The sequence below is a fragment of the Gouania willdenowi genome, chromosome 11 (genome assembly GCF_900634775.1).
Source record: "Gouania willdenowi chromosome 11, fGouWil2.1, whole genome shotgun sequence".
In the NCBI taxonomy this organism is placed as follows: Eukaryota; Metazoa; Chordata; class Actinopteri; order Blenniiformes; family Gobiesocidae; genus Gouania; species Gouania willdenowi.
The window spans coordinates 28,723,851-28,747,196 of NC_041054.1; the positions used below are offsets into that span (position 1 = coordinate 28,723,851).

Here is a 23,346-nt window from a genome sequence, read left to right on the forward strand (position 1 = left end):
CTCCTTCCACGCATAAGTAGGTTGTATGTAGTGATGCACCGAAAAACCAACACAGCTGAAACAGTGCACAGTTTAATGCCAATCGAAATCAGCTCCAAACAGATCATTTTTGCCCCAATAATACATCATTAGGTGGAAACTCCTCCTTCTGGCAACCCTGGCTCCTCCTACCCTATAAGAATGTGAGCCCCTCCCTCTCAAACTACCTGCGAGTGTCACGAGACAGAACTGAGGCTCAAGCGCAGACAGCACAACAGGAGGCACAAATACAAGTAACTGATTTATTTCACAAAACAGAATTCAACATAAAACCAACCAGCGCCCTAAGAGGGGTAGTGGAGAACTAAGGAAGTGCTGAGCAAACTGAGGGAGACCTAATACTAAGGTTAAATAAGAACAATCAGGAAACTACTGACGAAACCAAAATTCTAGGCCTAAAGGCATAAACTAAGAAAGGGCAAACACTAACAAAAGAAAACCTCTGAACCCCGAATGGGCAGGAACACTGAGACGCTCGAGCTGCAGCCAACACAGACGAAAGGAAGGAGCCTGGCACAGGAGTGGGGAGGAACCAGCTGAAGGGTGGAGAGAGCAGAGAGATTCCAGAGATGAAGGAGGCAGAAGGGATCCCAGCGGCGGAGAGGGTCTGAGTGAGCAATGTTTTATGGTTTGGCGTCGGTTTGTGGTCTGCCAGTGTCTTAAGTAGTGGTGTGAATACTTGCAGGTGGGGAGACCACTCCCCGCCGCAGCTGGAAGCAATCCTGAAGATTAGAGGTGAGTAGTCCGGACAGTGAGGCATGGAGACCACCAGATGGTGCCAACGGACCACTTCAGGAGATGCCAGAAGTAGAGGACATGACAGTACCCCCCCTCCTACGTGCGCCTCCAGGCGCACGACCAAAACGTTCAGGACGCCGCCGCTTGAGGTCCCTGATCAGGTCTGGGCAAAGGATCCGACTGCGGGGGACCCAGCTCCTCTCCTCAGGCCCGTATCCCTCCCAGTCCACGAGAAACTGGAGGCCGCGACCCCTGCGGCGAACATCCAGCAAGCGCCGAACCGAGTAGGCGGGTGAGTCATCCACCATCCTGGGAGGAGGGGGGGGGGGAACAGGAGGAGCCAGGGGGGAGTCCCTGGAGGGCTTGACCTGCGAGACATGGAACGTGGGGTGAATTTTCATAGTTCGGGGAAGGGTGAGACGTACCGCTGTCGGACTGATGATCCTCTCCACGGGGAAGGGGCCGATGAACCGAGGCGCTAGCTTCCTGGATTCAACCTTCAGAGGGAGGTCCTTGGCCCTCAACCAGACTCGTTGGCCCACAGAGTAGGTTGGTGCCGGGCAGCGACGGCGGTTGGCCTGCCGCTCCATCCTCTCAGTTGATTGTATAAGTCTGGCCCTGGCCCTGTCCCAGACCCTTTTAATCTGACTGACGAAGGTTTGTACAGAGGGAACGGAGAGTTCTTGTTCCTGGGAGGGGAACAGCGGAGGTTGATAGCCGAGGGAGCACTGAAAAGGAGACATCCCCAGAGAAGAGTTTATCTGAGAATTGTGTGCATACTCCACCCAGGTCAGATGCTCACCCCAGGAAGTGGGGTTGGAGGAGACCAGACACCGGAGGTACGTCTCCAGAGACTGATTGGCCCGCTCCGCTTGGCCATTAGACTGAGGGTGAAAGCCAGAGGTGAGACTGAGGGTGGCTCCTAGAGCAGCGCAGAAGGCCTTCCAGACTCCGGAGATGAACTGTGGACCCCGGTCCGAGACAATGTCTGCTGGTATCCCGTGCAACCGGAAGACGTGGTCAACTAGGAGGGATGCCGTCTCCCTGGCTGAGGGGAGTTTGGGAAGGGCGACGAAGTGTGCTGCTTTGGAAAAACGATCAACAATGGTGAGGATGACCGTGTTACCTCCAGAGGGGGGTAGCCCCGTGACGAAATCTACAGCGATGTGTGACCAAGGCCGAGTGGGCACTGGGAGTGGTTGAAGGAGGCCCGAGCTGGGTCTATAAGGGGTCTTGCCCCGGGAGCAGGTGGGACAAGCGGCGACAAAGTCCCGAGTGTCTCTTTCGAGAGAGGGCCACCAAAACCTCTGCCGCAGGATGGCTGTGGTCCGGAAGCCCCCAGGGTGGCAGGCGAAGCGAGAGGTATGAGCCCACTGGAGCACCTGGGTACGCACAGACTCAGGAACATAGAGAACATTAGGCGGGCAGTTACCTGGGATTGGCTGTTGGGGCTGTGCTTGACGGACCTGATCCTCCACTTGCCAGGTTAGAGAGGCGACAAGACGAGCAGGGGGAAGGATAGATTCTGGGTCACCAGAGGGTTCGTCGCAGGAGAACTGACGAGACAGGGCATCCGGCTTGATGTTACGGGACCCCGGGCGATACGTGAGGGAAAACTGGAAGCGACAAAAAAACAGCGCCCAGCGGGCCTGCCGAGAGTTCAATCTCCTGGCTGAACGAATGTACTCCAAGTTCTTATGGTCCGTCCAGACAATGAATGGGTGCTCTGCCCCCTCCAGCCAGTGACGCCACTCCTCTAGAGCGAGCTTGACCGCCAGCAGTTCCCGGTTCCCCACATCGTAGTTCCGTTCTGCTGGGGTCAGGCGGCGAGAGAAGAAGGCACAGGGATGCAGCTTTTGGTCAGATGGGGTCCTCTGGGAGAGCACGGCCCCAACCCCGGAGTCCGAGGCATCCACCTCGACCACAAACTGAAGGTGGGGATCTGGCTGAACAAGGATAGGAGCAGAGGTAAAGCGTACCTTGAGGGACTGGAATGCTTGCTCGGCCTTGGGGGTCCACTGGAAGGGGATTGAGGTGGAGGTCAGGGCTGTGAGAGGGGCTGCCACCCTACTATAATCACGGATGAAGCGGCGGTAAAAGTTAGCGAAGCCCAAAAAACGCTGTAACTGTTTCCGGGTCTCTGGCTGGGGCCACTCGGTGACAGCCGATAGCTTGGCCGGATCCATCATAACACGTCCTGGGGAGATGACAAAACCCAAGAATGATACAGTAGTAACGTGAAACTCACACTTCTCCGCTTTAGCAAAAAGGCGGTTCTTCCACAGGCGCTCCAAAACCAAGCGGACATGGCTGACGTGTTCCTCCTGGTCTCTGGAATAAATCAGGATATCGTCTATGTAGACAAACACAAAGCGGTTAATCATATCCCGGAGCACATCGTTAACCAGGTTCTGGAAGACGGCGGGGGCATTCGTGAGGCCAAAGGGCATTACTAAGTACTCAAAGTGTCCCAGGGGGGTATTAAAACCCGTCTTCCACTCATCTCCCTCTCTTATTCTCACCAAATGATAAGCATTTCTCAGGTCTAGTTTGGAGAACACTTTGGCCCCGTGGAGAAGGGTGAAGGCAGAGTTTATCAGAGGTAGAGGGTACTTGTTCTTCACAGTTATATTATTTAGGCCCCGAAAGTCAATACAGGGTCGCAGGGACCCGTCCTTCTTATTTACAAAAAAGAATCCCGCACCTACCGGAGAAGTGGAGGGCCGAATGATACCTGCTGCCAGGGCGTCCCTAATGTAAGTCTCCATGGCGGCCTGCTCGGGTTTCGAGAGGTTGTACAGACGGCCAGAGGGCAAGGTGGCTCCGGGCAGGAGCTCGATGGCACAGTCGTAGGGCCGGTGAGGAGGCAAGGATAGGGCATCCTCCTTACTGAAGACTGGAACTAGGTCATGGTAAACCTCAGGAACGCCGGACAGGTCTGGAGGCCGAGGATCTGGCTTGGGATTTACAGGAGCAGGGGATGGGGCTGAACGGAGACAGTTAGCATGACACCCAGTACTCCAGGACTTAACCTGGCTGCCGCACCAGTCAATAGAGGGGTTATGTTTAATCAACCAGGGGTGCCCCAGCACCAACTGTGGGCGAGAATGTTCCATCAAGTGAAAGGTTAGTGTTTCATGATGGTTACCTGCTAACCGGAGGGAGACAGGAACTGTTTTCCGGCGGATCGTGGCCAGGGAGAGGCCGTTGAGAGAACGGGCCTCCACGGGAGAATCCAGTGGCACCGATGGGATGTGGAGCTGCCTGGCGAGGTCCGAGTCAAGGAAGTTCTCCTCGGCCCCAGAATCCACCAGCACGGTCACAGAAAGTGAGTGGTTCTGGAAGCTGAGTGTGGCGGGTAGCTGTAGCAGATGAGGGGAGGTGGAAGCAGTCCGGCTCACTCGTAGACTCCCCGTCACGAGTGAGCCCTCTCTTTTGCTGGTCTCTTGGGGCAGGAAGCAATGAAGTGCCCGGAACCCCCACAGTAGAAACAGGTGTTAGTAGCCCGCCTCTGCTCCCTCTCTTGCTGAGTCAGCGGTGCCCCACTGATCCTACCAACCTCCATGGCCTCGGGGGCAGCCTCAGGGAACGGTGCGGGCGTAGCAGACTGGAGAGTGGGACTCAGTCGGCGGGAGGGTGCTGAGTCCCTCCAGTGTGAGCGCTCTCTGCGCCTCTCCCTCAACCGATTGTCAAGCCGGATGGCGAGGGAGATTAGGGCCTCCAGGCTGGCCACCTCCTCCTTGGTGGCGAGTTCATCCTTCAGAGCCTCGGACAGTCCCCTATAGAATGACCTCTGGAGGGCCGGATCGTTGAACCCACTGGTAGCTGCAAGGGCCTGGAACTCCACGGAGTACTCTGCAACACTGCGGGCCCCCTGCCTCAAGGCCATGAGGCGATCTCCAGCGTCTCGGCCCCGAACTGGGTGATCGAAGACGCGCCTCATGTCTGCAGAGAAGCGGGAGTAGGAGGAGCAGACCTCCCCCTGTTTCTCCCACACAGCTGTTCCCCAGTCCCGTGCAGGTCCCCGTAGAAGGCCAATTAGATATGCGATTTTAGCCCTATCGGACGCGTAGGAAGTCGGTTGTAACTCAAAGACGAGTGAAACCTGAGTCAGGAAGGCCTGGCAAGAACCGAGATCCCCAGCATAGCGCTCAGGAACCGGAACCGTGGGTTCACGGCCTACCGTGGCCAGAGCCGAGGGAGAACCTACAACCGTCGTCTCGTGGGCATTAGTGGGGGTAGGCTGGCTACCTGACGCAGCTATGGAAGATGCTAACACGGACTGCTGACCAGTAAGGTGAGACATTTGACTGATTAAAGCATTAACGCTAGACGCAAGAGTCCTGAGTAGCTCCTCATGCCGGCCTAGAATTGCGTCATGACTAACTACAGCCTGATGAGCGGCTGAGCCCTCATCTGTCGTGCGATCTGCTGAGCTCATTATGGCCAAACCATACTGTCACGAGACAGAACTGAGGCTCAAGCGCAGACAGCACAACAGGAGGCACAAATACAAGTAACTGATTTATTTCACAAAACAGAATTCAACATAAAACCAACCAGCGCCCTAAGAGGGGTAGTGGAGAACTAAGGAAGTGCTGAGCAAACTGAGGGAGACCTAATACTAAGGTTAAATAAGAACAATCAGGAAACTACTGACGAAACCAAAATTCTAGGCCTAAAGGCATAAACTAAGAAAGGGCAAACACTAACAAAAGAAAACCTCTGAACCCCGAATGGGCAGGAACACTGAGACGCTCGAGCTGCAGCCAACACAGACGAAAGGAAGGAGCCTGGCACAGGAGTGGGGAGGAACCAGCTGAAGGGTGGAGAGAGCAGAGAGATTCCAGAGATGAAGGAGGCAGAAGGGATCCCAGCGGCGGAGAGGGTCTGAGTGAGCAATGTTTTATGGTTTGGCGTCGGTTTGTGGTCTGCCAGTGTCTTAAGTAGTGGTGTGAATACTTGCAGGTGGGGAGACCACTCCCCGCCGCAGCTGGAAGCAATCCTGAAGATTAGAGGTGAGTAGTCCGGACAGTGAGGCATGGAGACCACCAGATGGTGCCAACGGACCACTTCAGGAGATGCCAGAAGTAGAGGACATGACAGCGAGGGCAGGTTAATATTACATTTTAAATTACAGATAATATCTTTACGTTCAGTATAGACATAATCTAGTATATAGATAATCACAATTAGTTCCACTTTTAGTAGCCATTACACCAACTTGTATCACCTTTATGGGATGATATGACATGTTTGTGACCCAATGCGACGCGGTGGTTGGACAAAACAATGGACTATCGTCTTAAATGGACTATTTCTGTGGTCAGAAAAGGAGAAGAACGTGGCGTAGCAACTCATGTGAGTGTTTGAAACAGCTGACTCAGCTAGTTGAAAATTCTCCTGCAGCGCAGAGCAAGCGGTTAAAATCAGTTCCACTTTTAGTAGCCGTTATACTGCCTCATATTGCTTTCATGGGATGATCTGACGTGTTTGTGACCCAATGTGACGCAGCGGTCGGACAAAACAATGGACTATCATCTTAAATGGACTATTTCTGTGGTCAGTAGAGGTGAGGATGAAGACTGTTAATGATTTACTGCTGCTGCTGCTGCTGTTGTGTTAAACACACACGCTAAAGCAGTGCTGAAGCAGCGTGTGTGTTTACACCCGCTCATGCATATGCACTAAGGTCCAAAAACAGCCTGTTTTGAAGGCTAATACTCCAGAAAACCAGAGTTTGGGAAAATAAACCTCAAATACTATGTTGTTGGAGTTCTTAGAAGAAATGGAGATGTGTGAATAATAGTATGATACTGGACCTTTAAAGTATTTCGGCAGAAACAGAACAGTTAGAGCCCACAGCATTGAGACGATGATTGTGAAATTAAAAGCTATATTTGAATCACACACAGGCCCAAACATTGGTGCAGCACTGAAAGAGGAGCTAATGAAAGGAAAGTCCAACATAGAAAGGCCCAAGACTAAAGAGTTACCAACTTTTATCTCACACAAATGAGAAATAATAATTATAAAAACATTTAGATTGGTACATTTGTTTTCATTCTTTATTTGTGAATCAAACACTTTGTTTCTTTTCATTGGTCATTTTCTAAATTTTTTCTATCGTATCGTGAATTTTTAGTATCGTGAGCATTATATCTCATTTCATATCGTATCGTGAGTTAACTATTTCATCACAGCCCTAGTTATCTGCACATTATCAGTATTGGACGATAATGGCTTTAGAATTAAGTATTAGACGTTGGTCTTTCCTCCGATATGATTAACTGATAAAAAAACAGACTTTGTTTTATTGATCAACCCGTCAACATCATAGAGAGGCGGGGCTAAGGGCTGCCACCTAGTGTGTATCATTTCAATCATTGACCCATTTCAAAATGGTTAGATTTTTTTCTTCACATATACCAATGAAACAGAATGTTGGGATTTTGTTTGTTAATTCCACTCTAGAAACTAGACAATCTCTATAATCAGGTGTTGGTGGAAAAACATAGATAATCAACCAACTGAGTGGTAAAATATTGACAGATCAGATATGGGCCAAAGAGAGCTTAAGGTGGTCTGAAAATAATTTTAAGCTGCACCAAAAATAAGAGGAAATTGTGTTGCCACGCACGAAACATAGATTATTTTAAGTGAAGGTTTCATGACTGGGTTTGATACTGTTCTGCTGTGAAACTACGGCATATTGCCCCCACAGGTTAGCAAAGTGTGGACCATACACAGTCTATAATATAGTGTTGTAGACTGTGTTATTTTATTTTGAAAAAGCAGCCCTGATGATGATGATGAGCATGTATCAGCTGTGTGCTTTACTGCTGACACGTTAAATCATATATATTTAATGAAGTTATTATGTGTGTATGTATCATTTTAATCATGTTTCATTGGTTTATTTCATCAGTTTATTATCTTTATTATTTTGTTGCTATACAAACATTTACAAACAAATAAGACTCTTTCCGATCTTATATTATATGATCTAATCTTATCTAATCTAATATTTTCTTCATGTTTCAGACTGTCAGTCGTACTTTAAATTATTGCACTTTAACAAGGAAAAGTCCAATTTATTTTCTTAAAATAAAAAGCTAATAACAAGTTTAAAGGTAAAAACATTTGTGTTTAATACATATTAATATTAATAATAATAATAATAATAATAATAATAATAATTATTATTATTATTATTATTTCTATTACAGCAATAATATATACAATATTAGTATTTTATTTCTATTTAGTCTATTATTTGTTTTTAGATTTAATTTGAAATGTGAAAAGCTAATTACAGAGTTCAAAGTCAGATACATTTGAAATTATTATTATTATTATTAGTAATAATAATAATAATAATAATAATAATAATTAAATATACATTTTGGTCTTTTGTTTCTTTTAAAGACATTGAATCAATTTTTGGCTTATTTTGAACTCAGTAAATACCCTAAATATTAATCATTGTTCATTATTTCTCATTTTACTTTAGGTTTTACATTAAACCTGACCTACAGCATTCAAAGTCAAATAAATTGTAATTTAATAAATAATAATATTGTTAATGTATTTAAAAAAAATTGTATCAACTTTGTAAAACCATTACCATGTATTGCATCATATTCTGAATGCAGTAAAAACCATAATTATGAATAATTGTTCATTATTTCTGATTTCTAGTTTTACATTAAGGTATCGTTCCTGATCCTGCCAAGGTTTTCTGAGGTGTATATTTTGCATATGAGATCATTATTATTATTATTATTATTATTATTATTATTATTATTATTATTATTATTATTATTATTGTTATTATTATTATTATTATTATTATTGTTGTTATTATTATTATTATTATTATTATTGTTATTATTATTATTATTATTATTATTATTATTATTATTATTATTACGATACGTGCACTGAGGCTGTGTTGCTTTCATTTGAAGCAGCTGTTGTTTCATAGCAAAGTAAATGCTCTTCTCAAGCTTCTTCATTTCAAATGAAATGTCATGTTTCATTTTCTGTCCATTGTGAAAAACATTGCTTGATGGGTTTGATGTATTTCTACCATGGTTGCCATGGTGACAGACAGGAAGCTTTAAAGCCAATAGAAGCTCAGTGACCGAGCATGATGGGAATGATGGTCATTGTAATGTCCATTCATCTCAACTCATACCAGTTCATTAAGCAATGCTACATGTACATGTGTGTAGTGTTCACGCCTCAAACATCTTTTTAAAGTTACAATATTGTTGCCAAAACAAAACAAAAATAGAATTGCACAACAGTAACAAATGCATATAATTATTGAATGCACAACTTTAAAACATTTGATTTTATTCACTAATAACCATCACAATCATGTGGAGATTTCTGTCCATTTTATATCTGCACAATTTCAGTGTAGATAATACAAATATGCTTTACACATAGTTGATATAAAGCAGACTCATCTTGGAAAAAAATGTATCTGTAGCACTGTCTTTATTTACAACAAATTGGGAAAAGCTCTTTAAAAGTATCACTTATGTTACAGTCTACAGCAGACGTGCAAAAAACTATGAAAAAAACAACGAAAAAGCAAAAAGCTCACTCTGAAAGTGCCAAAATGACTACGAAAACACTATAACGTTTCCAGAAAGACACTAAATGTCAGAAAAATGTCCTAAATATCTCCAATATCACACACATATTGACAGAAAAATACCCTAAATGATGACAAAAATGCACAAACTCACTTTTAAAACACAGAAAATGACAGAAAAACAAAACAGAATCACAAACAAGATGACAATAAATTTACCAAATTAACAGAAAAGCACAAACTGACTACAAAAACCCACAAAATCACAGAACAATACACCAAATGACAACAAAAATGCTCAAAATGACAAAAAAAACAAAAAAAACAAAAACTAGATAAAAATCAGAAAATCACACACGGAAAAAATACAACAAATGATAACAAAAAAGCACAAACTCACTCTAAAAGCACACAAAACAACTACAAAAACACTAACGCCTCCAGAAAGACACTAAATGACACACACACACAAAAAATTTACACTAAAGAACTCCAGTTAGCCACAAAATGATAGAAAACACACAAGATGACAATACAAATGCACAAACTCACTACAAAATTACATACATATTGATGACAAATACCCCAAATGATGACAAAAATGCACAAACTGACTCCAAATTCACACACAAGATGACAGTAAATGTTACAAATTAACAAAAGTGATCAAAATGAGTAAAAAACAACAATAAAAAACACTACAATGACTCCAAAATCACACACATATTGACAGAAAAACCCCAAATGATAACAAAAATACACAAATGACAGAAAAATACACTGAATGATGATAATAATGCACAAAATGAAAAGAAAACAGAAAACAACAAAAAAAAACAAGAATGACTCTAAAAACACACACACACACACACATACACACACACACACACACACATTGACAGAAAAAAAATCACACTATAAATGACAGACTACACTAAATAACTCCAATTAGCCACAAAATAACAGTAAGATATGTAATATAACCAAATTAATACACAAAATGTGAACAGAAACAGACCAAACCCTGTGTTGTTTCCTGTGTTAATGTTCAGATTGGTCTTTATGTTGATCATGTGACCCTCAGATCAGATTGAATCACATTTCTGTGGCCTAGCTGTGATGAAATCTTTGGTCTCCAGTGATCATTCAGTGTTTTAGGTGGGTTTATTTCCTGATGGAAAGCTAAAACTTCCCATGAAACATTGTGGGGTTCACCCCTGCTGTGGTACTGAGCAGAAGCCGATCCGTCACCATCACTCACGTTGAATTACTGCCTCAGATTAACATCCCTCACACGTCAGTCGTCCTCTACATGAGTCGGCTCCAAGCTGCTCGCCAATCTCTGCTCCACTTTTCGTCTTCACGAGGCATTTAATGACCTCTCCCAGAGCGAAGCGGAGAAAAACTCCAATAAAGAGCATTTCTCTCAGTATTAAAATTCAAGTGATCCATCACCTTCTTAAACAAGCCCGTCTGAGGCGTGTTTCTGTAGCCGAGGCTGATTAGCTCTCACACTAGTGATTGTCAGTCAAAGGCAGAGCTCATTTTAGATGAGCGTTAGCTTTGGAAACGGACGAGAGATGACACAGCGCTGAAAGTGGAGGGAGAGATTAGAGGGAAGAGTTGGTGCTCTATGATTATTATTATTATTATTAATAACTACATTCTCACTTCTCCTGTTTCTTCCCCTCTTTCCTTCTGCTGTCCTCTGATCAGGGATACCAGCGATCAAACCACTTCATCGCCACTCAAGGTGAGTGAACATGTTGTTTTTTATTCCCCCAAAGATAAAAAGTTATGTCTGTAACCACTGTGTAATAGAGCTGGGACGAGATCTAGTGACAAATATGGCCTAAAACCTTTTAAATGTCCTTATTAGTAGATCTTACATCATTTAGGAGCTTTTTAGATCATTTAGTAACTTTTTAGATCATTTAACAGTTTTTTAGATCATTAAGTAACTTTTTAGACTTTTCAGGAAAAGTTAAAGACGATGAAAAAATTCTGTGACCAAAGGGGCGACAGTTCCAACTCTGCAGTTTCATAGTAGGCAATGAAGCAGAGAAGAAGAGCTCTTTTAAGGGACCTATACCCTCCCTTAAACAGTGCACGGCTGATGCTCTGATAATAACAGACTGTTGAAGACTCACAAACCCTGAGCATAGAAGTATTTTTAGGTGGGAGTCCTTCAACTGTCTGTGATTACTCGCTAACTTCAGTCACCAGAGCGTGTCAGCACACTGTTTAAGGAAGAGAATCGGTTCCTTTGTAGAGTTCTTTAACCCTCTAACACATAAATCTTTGTTTGTTTCTCTTTGTCTGATAAGAAGAGTTCTTGACATCAACATACTGTATCTTGTGAGGTGATTGTTGAATAATTTAAGTTGTTGTTGGGAATATTTCAAAATATAAACATATCCTGCTAATTTTTTATTTGAATTAACTGATGCTGATAGTTTAGATGATGCTGAAACAGAATTAGTGAATATATTTAACATCCTTGTTAATGAGACAAGGATGTTAAATATAACATTTGAAATGTATTCCCATGGATAGTTTCCAACTTGGAAATGTCCCGCCCCTTTTCAACCCTAGTTAAAGGAGATTTGATCCAATAGATGAACTGGTGAAGCTGAATCTTTTTGATATTTGAATCTAGGATTATTAGTAGTGAAACGTTGCATTGACGATGTCAGGTGAAAAGGTGCCATTGATGAAAACATGCAGAACATTTTAGTGGAACCAATGAACACTATCTGCATCACGAAATGTTGTGGAGCACAAACTACTGGTCTCTTTTCATGGGTGATGTAACAATCAGTCAGTCTGCGCTGTAATCCTACAGAGAGCTGGCTCCGTCTGAAGCTCCACTCCACACCATCTGCATGTGTGGTGCCTGGTGTCTCTGATGTGGGATTCGCACACTTACACGGGCTGTGGTTCCCGAGTGGAATGCGCTCACACCAGAGAGAGAACGTGTGTACAGCGTGCCAGCTCTGATCCTGTTTATTCAGTGCCTGTGTTCGTAGCTCAGTAGTCACCCTCTGATTTCTACCCTAAAAGTATCCTCTTCTCTTCCTCTCTCACATTCTGTTCTCTCTGCATGCCGTGGTGCAGAAAGAGGAGCGTAATGCGTTGTTCCAAGAGGAACATTATAACATCAGTCATACAAGAGAAGGAACATGTTTAACAGATTATATGACTGCAAAGAAGGAGAGGATGCTAAATTTATCAAAATGACCAAACCAGCATTGAATGAACCTTTCAATCCAGTATGATACTTTCCAACTTAAAGCTGCAGTATGTAAGATATTTTTGGGCTTCATTTGGACACAAATATTATTCATATAATTCAAAGTGTTCTGAGAGGACTCTGGACATCTGCTCCTTCTCTTGGCTCTGGATTTCAGCTTTAGAAAACAAAGAGCGTGAAACAACTTTTCAGCCAATCAGAGATCTTTTCTCAAACCAAGTGCTCCATGAGCTGTTTTGGGGCGTTACTATTAGAATGCGGACCGGGCCGCATTTTTTTGTCCGAGTACGACCTGAACTGGACAGAGAAAAACCAAACTGGACAGACAAACAGATGTTTTTATCCGAGTTAAAACAAACACATTTTTTTCCCTCATACAAATGACATATACACGTTTGTTTTAGTTGTAAGCCTGCTTTGATTAACAAACAACTGTTAATGTCAACATGAGATCAGTGAACAGGGCAACGACCAAACATCAAACACAAACAGACACCCAGCATTTAAGCACTTTAAGTGTTCTAATATCTTACATCACACAATACACCATACATAGGAATGTGTATGAACTTAGCTTTGCTTCAAAGTAAAATAAACAGCTTAAAATCATCCCTGGCTGTTCTTTAAAATGTACTTAAAACACAACCATCAAAACCGAACTGAACCGTGAAACGTGACCAAAAAACCGAGGTACTGTACATTTTGAACCGTGGGCTGACTGTATAGTTGCATTCCTATGCTGCTGGAATGTCCACCATTGATCTTTACTTACTTTACGTGCATCGACTTTAGTCAGGCAGCCAATAGTGATGTGTCATTACAGAACTCTCTCCTGGTCAGTTCTGGTCAGATTGCTCTAAGCAGGCCAGATACCATCATACACTGATAGCAACCACCAAGGTCTCTGCCTGAGGAGGTTCAGCTATGTTTTGACTACCGCTATCAGCAACAACACACATAACACTGAGAGCATTGAACAGCAGCAGATTCACTGAGGCACAAACACTGAAAGCTGCTTCACCTCCAAATGTCACACTGTCAGTCTGTTCCCCAAAACTCTCTGACCAAATAAACCCTAGTGTCCGCATCTGACCAGCAACCCTAAAGCTGAACTCTGTCTCAATCATTTAAACCGCCACAACAAATAGTAACATCCCACAACAGCTCATGGATCACTCTGTTTGTAAAAGTACCTCTGATTGGCTGAAAGGTCACGTCAAACTCCTGGATTTATAACGCTCTCATACTGAGCCCAGAGAACATGTAAAATGACAATGTCCTTCAAGAACACTTGGATTACAATATGATCAAAGGTTATGATGGATTTTTGACCAAATGAAGCAAAAAAAACTTTTTACTGCAGCTTTAACATCTATAGCGGTTGTCTTCTAATCGAGAGGTTGCACCTTTGAATGTGTTGAAGTGTCTTTTGGCAAGGCACTGAACCCGAATAAGTTGCCCTGAATGGTTGACGAGTTCCCTGTGTGGCAGCTCCGTCCCACTGGGGAGTAATAATAATAATAATAGTAATAATGGCTTGAATACTAGGAGACTCAAAGCACGTTACAGAAACCATTCACACCATTCCGATAGTCATACCAGTGGTGGTAAGCTACAATGTAGCCACAGCTGCCCTGAGGCAGACTGACAGAAACGTGGCTGCCATTTTGCGACTACGGCCCCTCTGACCAACACCAACATTCATGCACAATTCATACTCATTTATACAGAACAATGTGGGTAAAGTGCCTTGCCCAAGGACACAACGACAATGAATAGGATAGAGCGGGATTCAAACCCCCAACCCTTTGGTTACTGGACGACCCACTCTACCACTGATCCACGGTCGCCCTCAAGTGAACATGCTGGTGTTTTTAAAGTTCTTTTGGAACTACTTTGCTGGTAAAAAAATAATCTAGTAATCCCTGGGAATTTTCATATAGATTGATGTAATGTATGGTGTCAGAATAGCAGGTGTATTTTTATTTTTTATTTTTACAACAGATGTATTTGTTCTTCTGTTACCATGGTAACACAGCACAGAATAATTTGTAGGCAATAGTCTCTCAGTATCGTGGGGACTTGGTATACACACTTACCTTACCATAGTACGGTGCATTATTACAATATCAGAACCTCATGTGACGTTGCTTGGAGCTGTTTTCTTGACCTTTCGACGCGTCTCACAGCAGCTCTACTCACGCTGCATGTGCAGGTGCTCTGAGCCAACGCTCCATTATGATTCAAGATGAGGAAGAAGTGAGAAACAACCAGCAAACTACCAAAAAACCCCGTCCAATCTCAGCGCCGTCACGTTGTGCTGTGCATACTGATTTGATCACACATCAGGTGTCTCTCAGATGACTCGCTCTGCGATACCTGAGTGGGTGTTTCCTCCCAGTACAGGACAATTAAAATGATGTATGTTAAATAAACACTGAAGGCATTTCAATGACTGCTCACAGCAGAGAGGAGGGCAATAAATAACTTCAGCAAAGACAGCAGCTGCCAATATGTGTAAATTAAGTTAAATAGTTGACTCGCATTGCAGTTATGTATTTTTTTGCAATTTCATATAGTTTTTGGGTGTCATTTTGTGTATTCCTATTATCGTTTGGTGTGTTTTTGGAGTATTTGTTGTGTTTTTATTGTCTTTTGTGTATTTTTAGTAATTTTACATTTTTTGGAATTATTTTTGTAGTTTTCCGTTGTTGTTTTGTGTGTTTTTAGAGTACATTCTGTTTTTTGTGATTTCATGTGTATTTCATTTCATTGTGTATATTTTATTTGTCAATTAGTTTTTTGGGAGTTGTTTTTGTGGATTTCTGTTGTCGTGTTCTTAATTTTTTTCAATTTAGAGTAATTGTTTTTCTTCAGTTTATTTTTGTTATTTTCTGTATTTTTCTGTAATCTTTTTGTTTTCTTGAGTCATTTGATGAATTTTCGCTGTTGTTTTGTGAATTTTTATGTCATTTTGTATACGTTTACTTTGGAAGCTGCTTAAATTAGACCGATTGCCTGAAGTGGGGTATTCCAGAAAGGAGGCTCAACAAACTGTGAGTTAACAAACCCCGTGATGAGAAACTCTGGGTATCTGATTCCATTACAGCTGGTATGAAGTGGGTCAATCAACCCTGAGTATGTAAACCTTGGGTTACTGACGTGCACGAGCGCGATAAAAAGCCATCATCAATGGATCGAAGATGAGTCGAGCTGCCATGGCAACCACCCTGAAAATAGTGATTTATTCACCGTAATGGGTGAAATAAGCCAGTGTTTGATGAATATGAGCCTGTTCTAAAGGTGTGTTCAGTCTTCAGTGACTATAGTGGCTTAAATCACCCGTAATTAGTTACACTTTTTGTTCACTTCATCACTTTATTGCTTCAGTGACGTGACGAGCGGTGAATAATATGAATAAAATGTGTCTGAGGAGACGTGTCAGCAGCATAGGATGTCTGCATAGAGAGCCCTCCTGTTACACTGGATATTAAAACAGTAAATGCCGCTTGATATCGCATCATTTATATTGATTTTTAATATAATATTGTCACCAGAGTCATCTCAACGTCCTAAAAAATGTCATAAAAAACGCTGAAGGGGTGGTGTTTAGCTCAGTGGGTTGAGCGCCCGCCCCATGAACGGAGGCTGTAGTTCCTCACCTGCAGCCGGTCTAGGTTCGATTCCCGGCCTGGGACCCTTTGCTGCATGTCATTCCCTGCTCTCTCTGATCCCTTTCCTGTCAAGCAACTGTCATATAAAGGCCACTGGAGCCCAAAAAATCCTTTAAAGCACCATCATATCTTCAAAGATATATGATCTACAGATTTAACTGTATAACAATATAAAACAACAATCGAGCCTTAAAAGTTGTTACCATGGTAACATACTCAGAGAAGAACATACCTCGCGTTTAGGAATGAGATACTCAGAGTTTCCCTCATTTGATATTGAACATACTCAGAGTTTGAACATAACCTACTTTCTGGAATACACCTCTGGTCACCACTTGGCCGTGTTTTTTGTGTTTTTATTGTCATTTTGTGTATTTTTTTGTTATTTCAAATGTTTTGGTAGTAAATGCGTATATGTCCTTTGTCAATTTGTATTTCAGGAGTCATGTTTGTGTGTTTCTGTTGTCGTTTTGCTGAGTTTTAAAGTCGTTTTTTGTGTTTTGGGGTAATTCTAGTTTTCTTTGGGCACTTTTGTTATCCTGTTGTGGTTTTTGAGGAAGCTTTTTGTGATTGAGAGTAATGATGTTTTTGTATGTGTTTTGTATGCATTTCTGTCATTTTTTATGTTTTCTGAAGTCATTTGGTGTATTTTCACTGTTTTGTGTATTTTCCTGTCATTTTTTATATGTTTACCTTGGGAGCTGCTCAAAACGTTGCTCATGTCTGCTTCTGATCTGATAGTATGCTAATATTTGGTTTTTCTGGTTTTGATAAACTGTGCTGCTGAGATTTGTGTTCGCCCACAGAATCCACTGACCACACACGTCTCTGTAAACTCAGCTCACAGAATGCAGATTTACTTTGACAAATCCATGTGTTCAAACAAACAGTAGAGTTGGAGCTTGTGCAACTGACTCTCCGTCTGCCACAGCGAGCTCTTCAGTCCTCTGAGGTATTCTTGGTACTGAGGTTCAGCATGCTGCTTGGCAACGTCCACACAGCCACATTTTTACACATCACAGGCATTCGGGACAAGTCCAAGAGGTGTGTATGCTTTTTAAGCAGAGAGTTCAGTCTTTTACAAATTATTCAATGCTGTGCTTAGGATTTTCTAAGGTGCAATTTGGAGTTTAGAAAGAATATATCTTTCAATCAAAACTCTTCAACATCCTTTTTTTGGAGGTTTTTTGTAGTCGTTCTCTGTTTAAATTCATAAATGTTGTGTTATTGTGGGTACAGCATTTGAAGTTGGATTATTATAAGCATTTTGAGGTAAAACAGAGGCTTAAGTAGCTCAATTAAATAGTATTCAAATTAAAAGTTACTAGTTAGTTTCACCCTCCGTGTGTATTATTGGTAATAAATCTTGCCACGATTCCCTTACATACAGTAAACATCTCATGTATAAACTTAAAAAGGAAGAGATGAAATTTTCCACAAAAAAACTTAATTTATTTTCTACAAAAGCATCTGTATGGTTTGTTGAAATGTAAATTATTTTTTTAGATAAAATGACACCAATTAATTTTAGTCTAAATAAAATGAATTTTCAGGCTCTAAATATAGATACATTTATGAAAATAACCTCCATTCAATGATGTTCTGGCTCCGTGCATTACGTTTAATCTGATTGGTCGGCTATGATGTGATGCATTACGTTTAATCTGATTGGTCGGCTATGATGTGATGCATTACTTTTAATCTGATTGGTCGGCTATGATGTGATGCATTACTTTTAATCTGATTGGTCGGCTATGATGTGATGCATTACTTTTAATCTGATTGGTCGGCTATGATGTGATGCATTACATATAATCTGATTGGTCGGCTATGATGTGATGCATTACATATAATCTGATTGGTCGGCTATGATGTGATGCATTACATATAATCTGATTGGTCGGCTATGATGTGATGCATTACATATAATCTGATTGGTCGGCTATGATGTGATGCATTACATATAATCTGATTGGTCGCCTATGGTGATGCATTACAAGAGATGAAATTTTCCACAAAAAAACTTAATTTATTTTCTACAAAAGCATCTGTATGGTTTATTGAAATGTAAATTATTTTTTTAGATAAAATGACACTGATGCATTACATGTAATCTGATTGGTCGACTATGATGTGATGCTTTACGTTTAATCTGATTGGTCAGCTATGATGTGATGCATTACATGTAATCTGATTGGTCGGCTATGATGTGATGCATTACTTTTAATGTGATTGGTCGGCTATGATGGGATGCTTTACGTTTAATCTGATGGTTCGGCTATGATGGGATGCATTACGTTTAATCTGATTGGTCGGCTATGATGTGATGCATTACTTTTAATCTGATTGGTCGGCTAACGTGTGATGCATTACGTTTAATCTGATTGGTCGGCTATGATGGGATGCTTTACGTTTAATCTGATTGTTCGGCTATGATGAGATGCATTACGTTTAATCTGATTGGTCGGCTAACGTGTGATGCATTACGTTTAATCTGATTGGTCGGCTAATGTGTGATGCATTGCTTTTAATCTGATTGGTCGGCTATGATGGGATGCTTTACATTTAATCTGATTGGTCGGCTATGATGTGATGCATTACATATAATCTGATTGGTCGCCTATGGTGATGCATTACAAGAGATGAAATTTTCCACAAAAAAACTTAATTTATTTTCTACAAAAGCATCTGTATGGTTTATTGAAATGTAAATTATTTTTTTAGATAAAATGACACTGATGCATTACATGTAATCTGATTGGTCGACTATGATGTGATGCTTTACGTTTAATCTGATTGGTCAGCTATGATGTGATGCATTACATGTAATCTGATTGGTCGGCTATGATGTGATGCATTACTTTTAATGTGATTGGTCGGCTATGATGGGATGCATTACGTTTAATCTGATTGGTCGGCTATGATGTGATGCATTACTTTTAATGTGATTGGTCGGCTATGATGGGATGCTTTACGTTTAATCTGATGGTTCGGCTATGATGGGATGCATTACGTTTAATCTGATTGGTCGGCTATGATGTGATGCATTACTTTTAATCTGATTGGTCGGCTAACGTGTGATGCATTACGTTTATTCTGATTGGTCGGCTATGATGGGATGCTTTACGTTTAATCTGATTGTTCGGCTATGATGGGATGCATTACGTTTAATCTGATTGGTCGGCTAACGTGTGATGCATTACGTTTAATCTGATTGGTCGGCTAATGTGTGATGCATTGCTTTTAATCTGATTGGTCGGCTATGATGGGATGCTTTACATTTAATCTGATTGGTCGGCTATGATGTGATGCATTACATATAATCTGATTGGTCGCCTATGGTGATGCATTACAAGAGATGAAATTTTCCACAAAAAAACTTAATTTATTTTCTACAAAAGCATCTGTATGGTTTATTGAAATGTAAATTATTTTTTTAGATAAAATGACACTGATGCATTACATGTAATCTGATTGGTCGACTATGATGTGATGCTTTACGTTTAATCTGATTGGTCAGCTATGATGTGATGCATTACATGTAATCTGATTGGTCGGCTATGATGTGATGCATTACTTTTAATGTGATTGGTCGGCTATGATGGGATGCTTTACGTTTAATCTGATGGTTCGGCTATGATGGGATGCATTACGTTTAATCTGATTGGTCGGCTATGATGTGATGCATTACTTTTAATCTGATTGGTCGGCTAACGTGTGATGCATTACGTTTAATCTGATTGGTCGGCTATGATGGGATGCTTTACGTTTAATCTGATTGTTCGGCTATGATGGGATGCATTACGTTTAATCTGATTGGTCGGCTAACGTGTGATGCATTACGTTTAATCTGATTGGTCGGCTATGATGTGATGCATTACGTTTAATCTGATTGGTCGGCTAATGTGTGATGCATTGCTTTTAATCTGATTGGTCGGCTATGATGGGATGCTTTACATTTAATCTGATTGGTCGGCTATGATGTGATGCATTACGTTTAATCTGATTGGTCGGCTATGATGTGATGCATTACGTTTAATCTGATTGGCCGGCTATGATGTGATGCATTACGTTTAATCTGATTGGTCGGCTGTGATGTGATGTATTACATTTAATCTGATTGGCCGGCTATCGTGGGATGCATTACGTTTAATCTGATTGGTCGGCTGTGATGTGATGTATTACATTTAATCTGATTGGCCGGCTATCGTGGGATGCATTACGTTTAATCTGATTGGTCGGTTTTGATTGTCTGCTTATTTAATTTTTTAAATAAAAAATAATAATAATAAACCCGGATATTACAATAGGTTTTTGTTATTGGCTGAGAATGTGACGTTTGAGGCCCTCTTGCGTCACAAGCACTGTTAGCCCCGCCCCTTTTATAAAAACTATCACCTGTGGGTTTTACAATCTGTGGTGAGCAGGTTGGACTGAGAGAAGAGTGAATAGAGAGCTATGGTGAGTAATGAGTAGCTAGCTAGTTAGCATAGCATAGATTTTATAATATATACTGGGTGTGTCTTCACTGCTCCGGGAGCCCCGCCCATAATCAAGGTATTTTTTGAATTTCCCTCCAAGTGGCAGATCAGGGTTGGGGTCAATTACATTTGTCAGTTACAATTACGTCTTCAATTGTCCATGTTCAATTACAATTCAATTACAATTACAATGAGCAGCATTTTTCCCACTTACAATTAAATTACAATTCTTTTTTTATCCTCAGAAAGTCAATTGCAATTACATTCTCAATTACTAAAGTTCTATTACAATTAATCACAATTGCTGAGCCTGAAATAAATAACTTCATAAAAGTTCCCCCTCCACTTGTGTTAGCTTTCTGTTAGCATCTCTAATGCTAACAGGTCCTAAATCAGCTGTAAAATACACTAAACACAATAATCTATAATCTAGTTTATTTCCTATTTATTGGTTACCTTATTAGGCTTCCTAATCAATGAAAATATGGGTTTTAATATTTTGGTGTGGGCGTCTGAACCTTTTTTGTGTCAGTATTTTAAATGGTAAACTGTGAGAAAGCTTGATATGAAACATATTTTAATCATTTTAACTGCATATGTGTAGAACTGTGCATAGAACTGTAACATGGTTCTCCAGTTTTGTGTTAAATTATAATTGACATTTTTTTATAAAATTTTCATGGCAATTTTACAATTACAAAATCAATTGCCTAAAGTCAATTACAATTTAATTACGATTATGACAGCAATATTATTTTTAAAATACAATTACAATTATGCCATAATTGTAATTAATTATCAATTACGCAATTACAATTATAACTGACCCCTACACTGGTGGCAGATCAGGAGAAAACAGGGGTTTAGTTTCTTTTTAAGTACATTAAAGTGATTTATAAATATACTCAAAAAGCCATAAAATGTGAGCAATCCGTTACTTTCACCTCTGGATTTCCACTTTTTTAGTGATTACATACTGTATTTTAATTTCTGATCATGAATATCTCTATCCCGTTCTCTGCTTCTTCCTATGAAGACGTCAATGAGACGAGACAATAATCTATTCAGCGCAGCCTGTTGGTAGAGATGAATAGACACCTGGTTCCCCTGGAAGAGCTGCAGTGTGTGTCAGATAATTCAGTATGAAGGAGGACCCTGTGATATTATCAATGCCAGAGTGTAATGAAATCAATGAAAGTGTCATCGGCTCTGAGGGAGGGAGGGTGATTGGTGTCGCAGTGGAAACACAGGAGCTTGTTTGCACAATAGCTGAGGATTTGTGGGTGTATTGAAATGACATTTTCTCTGTAGTATTACACGGAGCGGGCGATGGTTCATGGATGACACTCTGCTCTCCTCGCCTCACACTGACAGTTATTGCTGTTATTTTCTCTGACTTATGACTCATCCCCCCCACCACCCTCATTTGTTTCCCTCCCAACAATCCTCCACCTATACTTCTCCCACCCGTGTGCCTCTTCCTCCTCCTCCTCCTCCTCCTCCTTTTCTTCCTCTTCCTCTTCCTCTTCCTCCTCCTCCTCCTCCTCCTCCTCCTCCTCCTCCTCCTCCTCCTCCTCCTCCTCCTCCTCCACAGGCCCCAAGCAGGAGATGATCTATGACTTCTGGAGGATGGTGTGGCAGGAGAACTGCTTCAGTATTGTGATGATCACCAAGCTGGTGGAGGTGGGCAGGGTAGGTTCACCACAGATGGATGGATTTCCACTGCTTATATAATCTGTTGTAGATTAGAAAAAGTGTGTGTTCGTGGGAGGAAATGGTTTGTGCCATTTGATCAGGAGAGATCACCTTTTACTTTGGTGGCTGGTAAACATGGTCTGAGCTTTGATGCTTGGAAAGCAGCCACATGTTTGATCAAGTGTAGCTGCTGCTTTTAGATAGAGGAGGCTCCATGTACTGCTTCGATATACTGTAGGAGAAATAACAAGGAACACAGTCAGTAGAGCAGCTTGATTCCTGTTAGGGAGCTAAAAATGCTTCTTATTTTATACCAGTTAAAGGGGAAGTGAAACACCACAATTACCTTTAAAATGACTTTACTGGATAATTAAACTTCATTGCACGTCATTTCAACAAAAGCTAACTAACAATAAATGATTATTAAACACATAGTGAAGCTACAATTTCATTTCATTTCATTTTGACAGATATGAAAAGATGCTTTGTACCAGACCAGGATTTTCAGTATTCGTGAGTGGTGAAATAACCCAAAGTTTGGATTCAAAATAAAAAAGAACTTGTATAAAGAAAAATAGTTTCATATCCCAAGAAAGAGTAACCTTTAAACTATAAATAAAACAGAGATCAGATTGTTTCTTACATTCCCACATGCAGTTATGATCCAATGAATATAGTATTTAAAAAAAGTGTTTTCCTTTAATTTCCAGAGCGTTTCACCCAAGAACCAATGCCTATATGTGACTAATCATTAGTGATGTGAACAGTCTATGTTCATAGCTCTAAGCTGATCACATTACAGGGAGCTGAGACATATGCTAAGTTCTTTACTGAAGACCCAAACATGTTCCAGACCCA

General features: G+C 41.3%; 1 protein-coding gene across 4 annotated transcripts in view; it reads left to right on the top strand.

The window, feature by feature from the left end:
• Positions 1–23,346, top strand: part of ptprua (protein tyrosine phosphatase receptor type Ua) — a 389,498-nt gene that overhangs the window by 327,607 nt on the left and 38,545 nt on the right. For all 4 annotated transcript variants that reach the window (XM_028461775.1, XM_028461776.1, XM_028461777.1 and 1 more), the window contains 2 exons: positions 11,102–11,138; positions 22,388–22,485. In XM_028461775.1, coding sequence (XP_028317576.1) covers positions 11,102–11,138; positions 22,388–22,485 — 135 coding nt within the window. The remainder of the gene's footprint in view (positions 1–11,101; positions 11,139–22,387; positions 22,486–23,346) is intronic.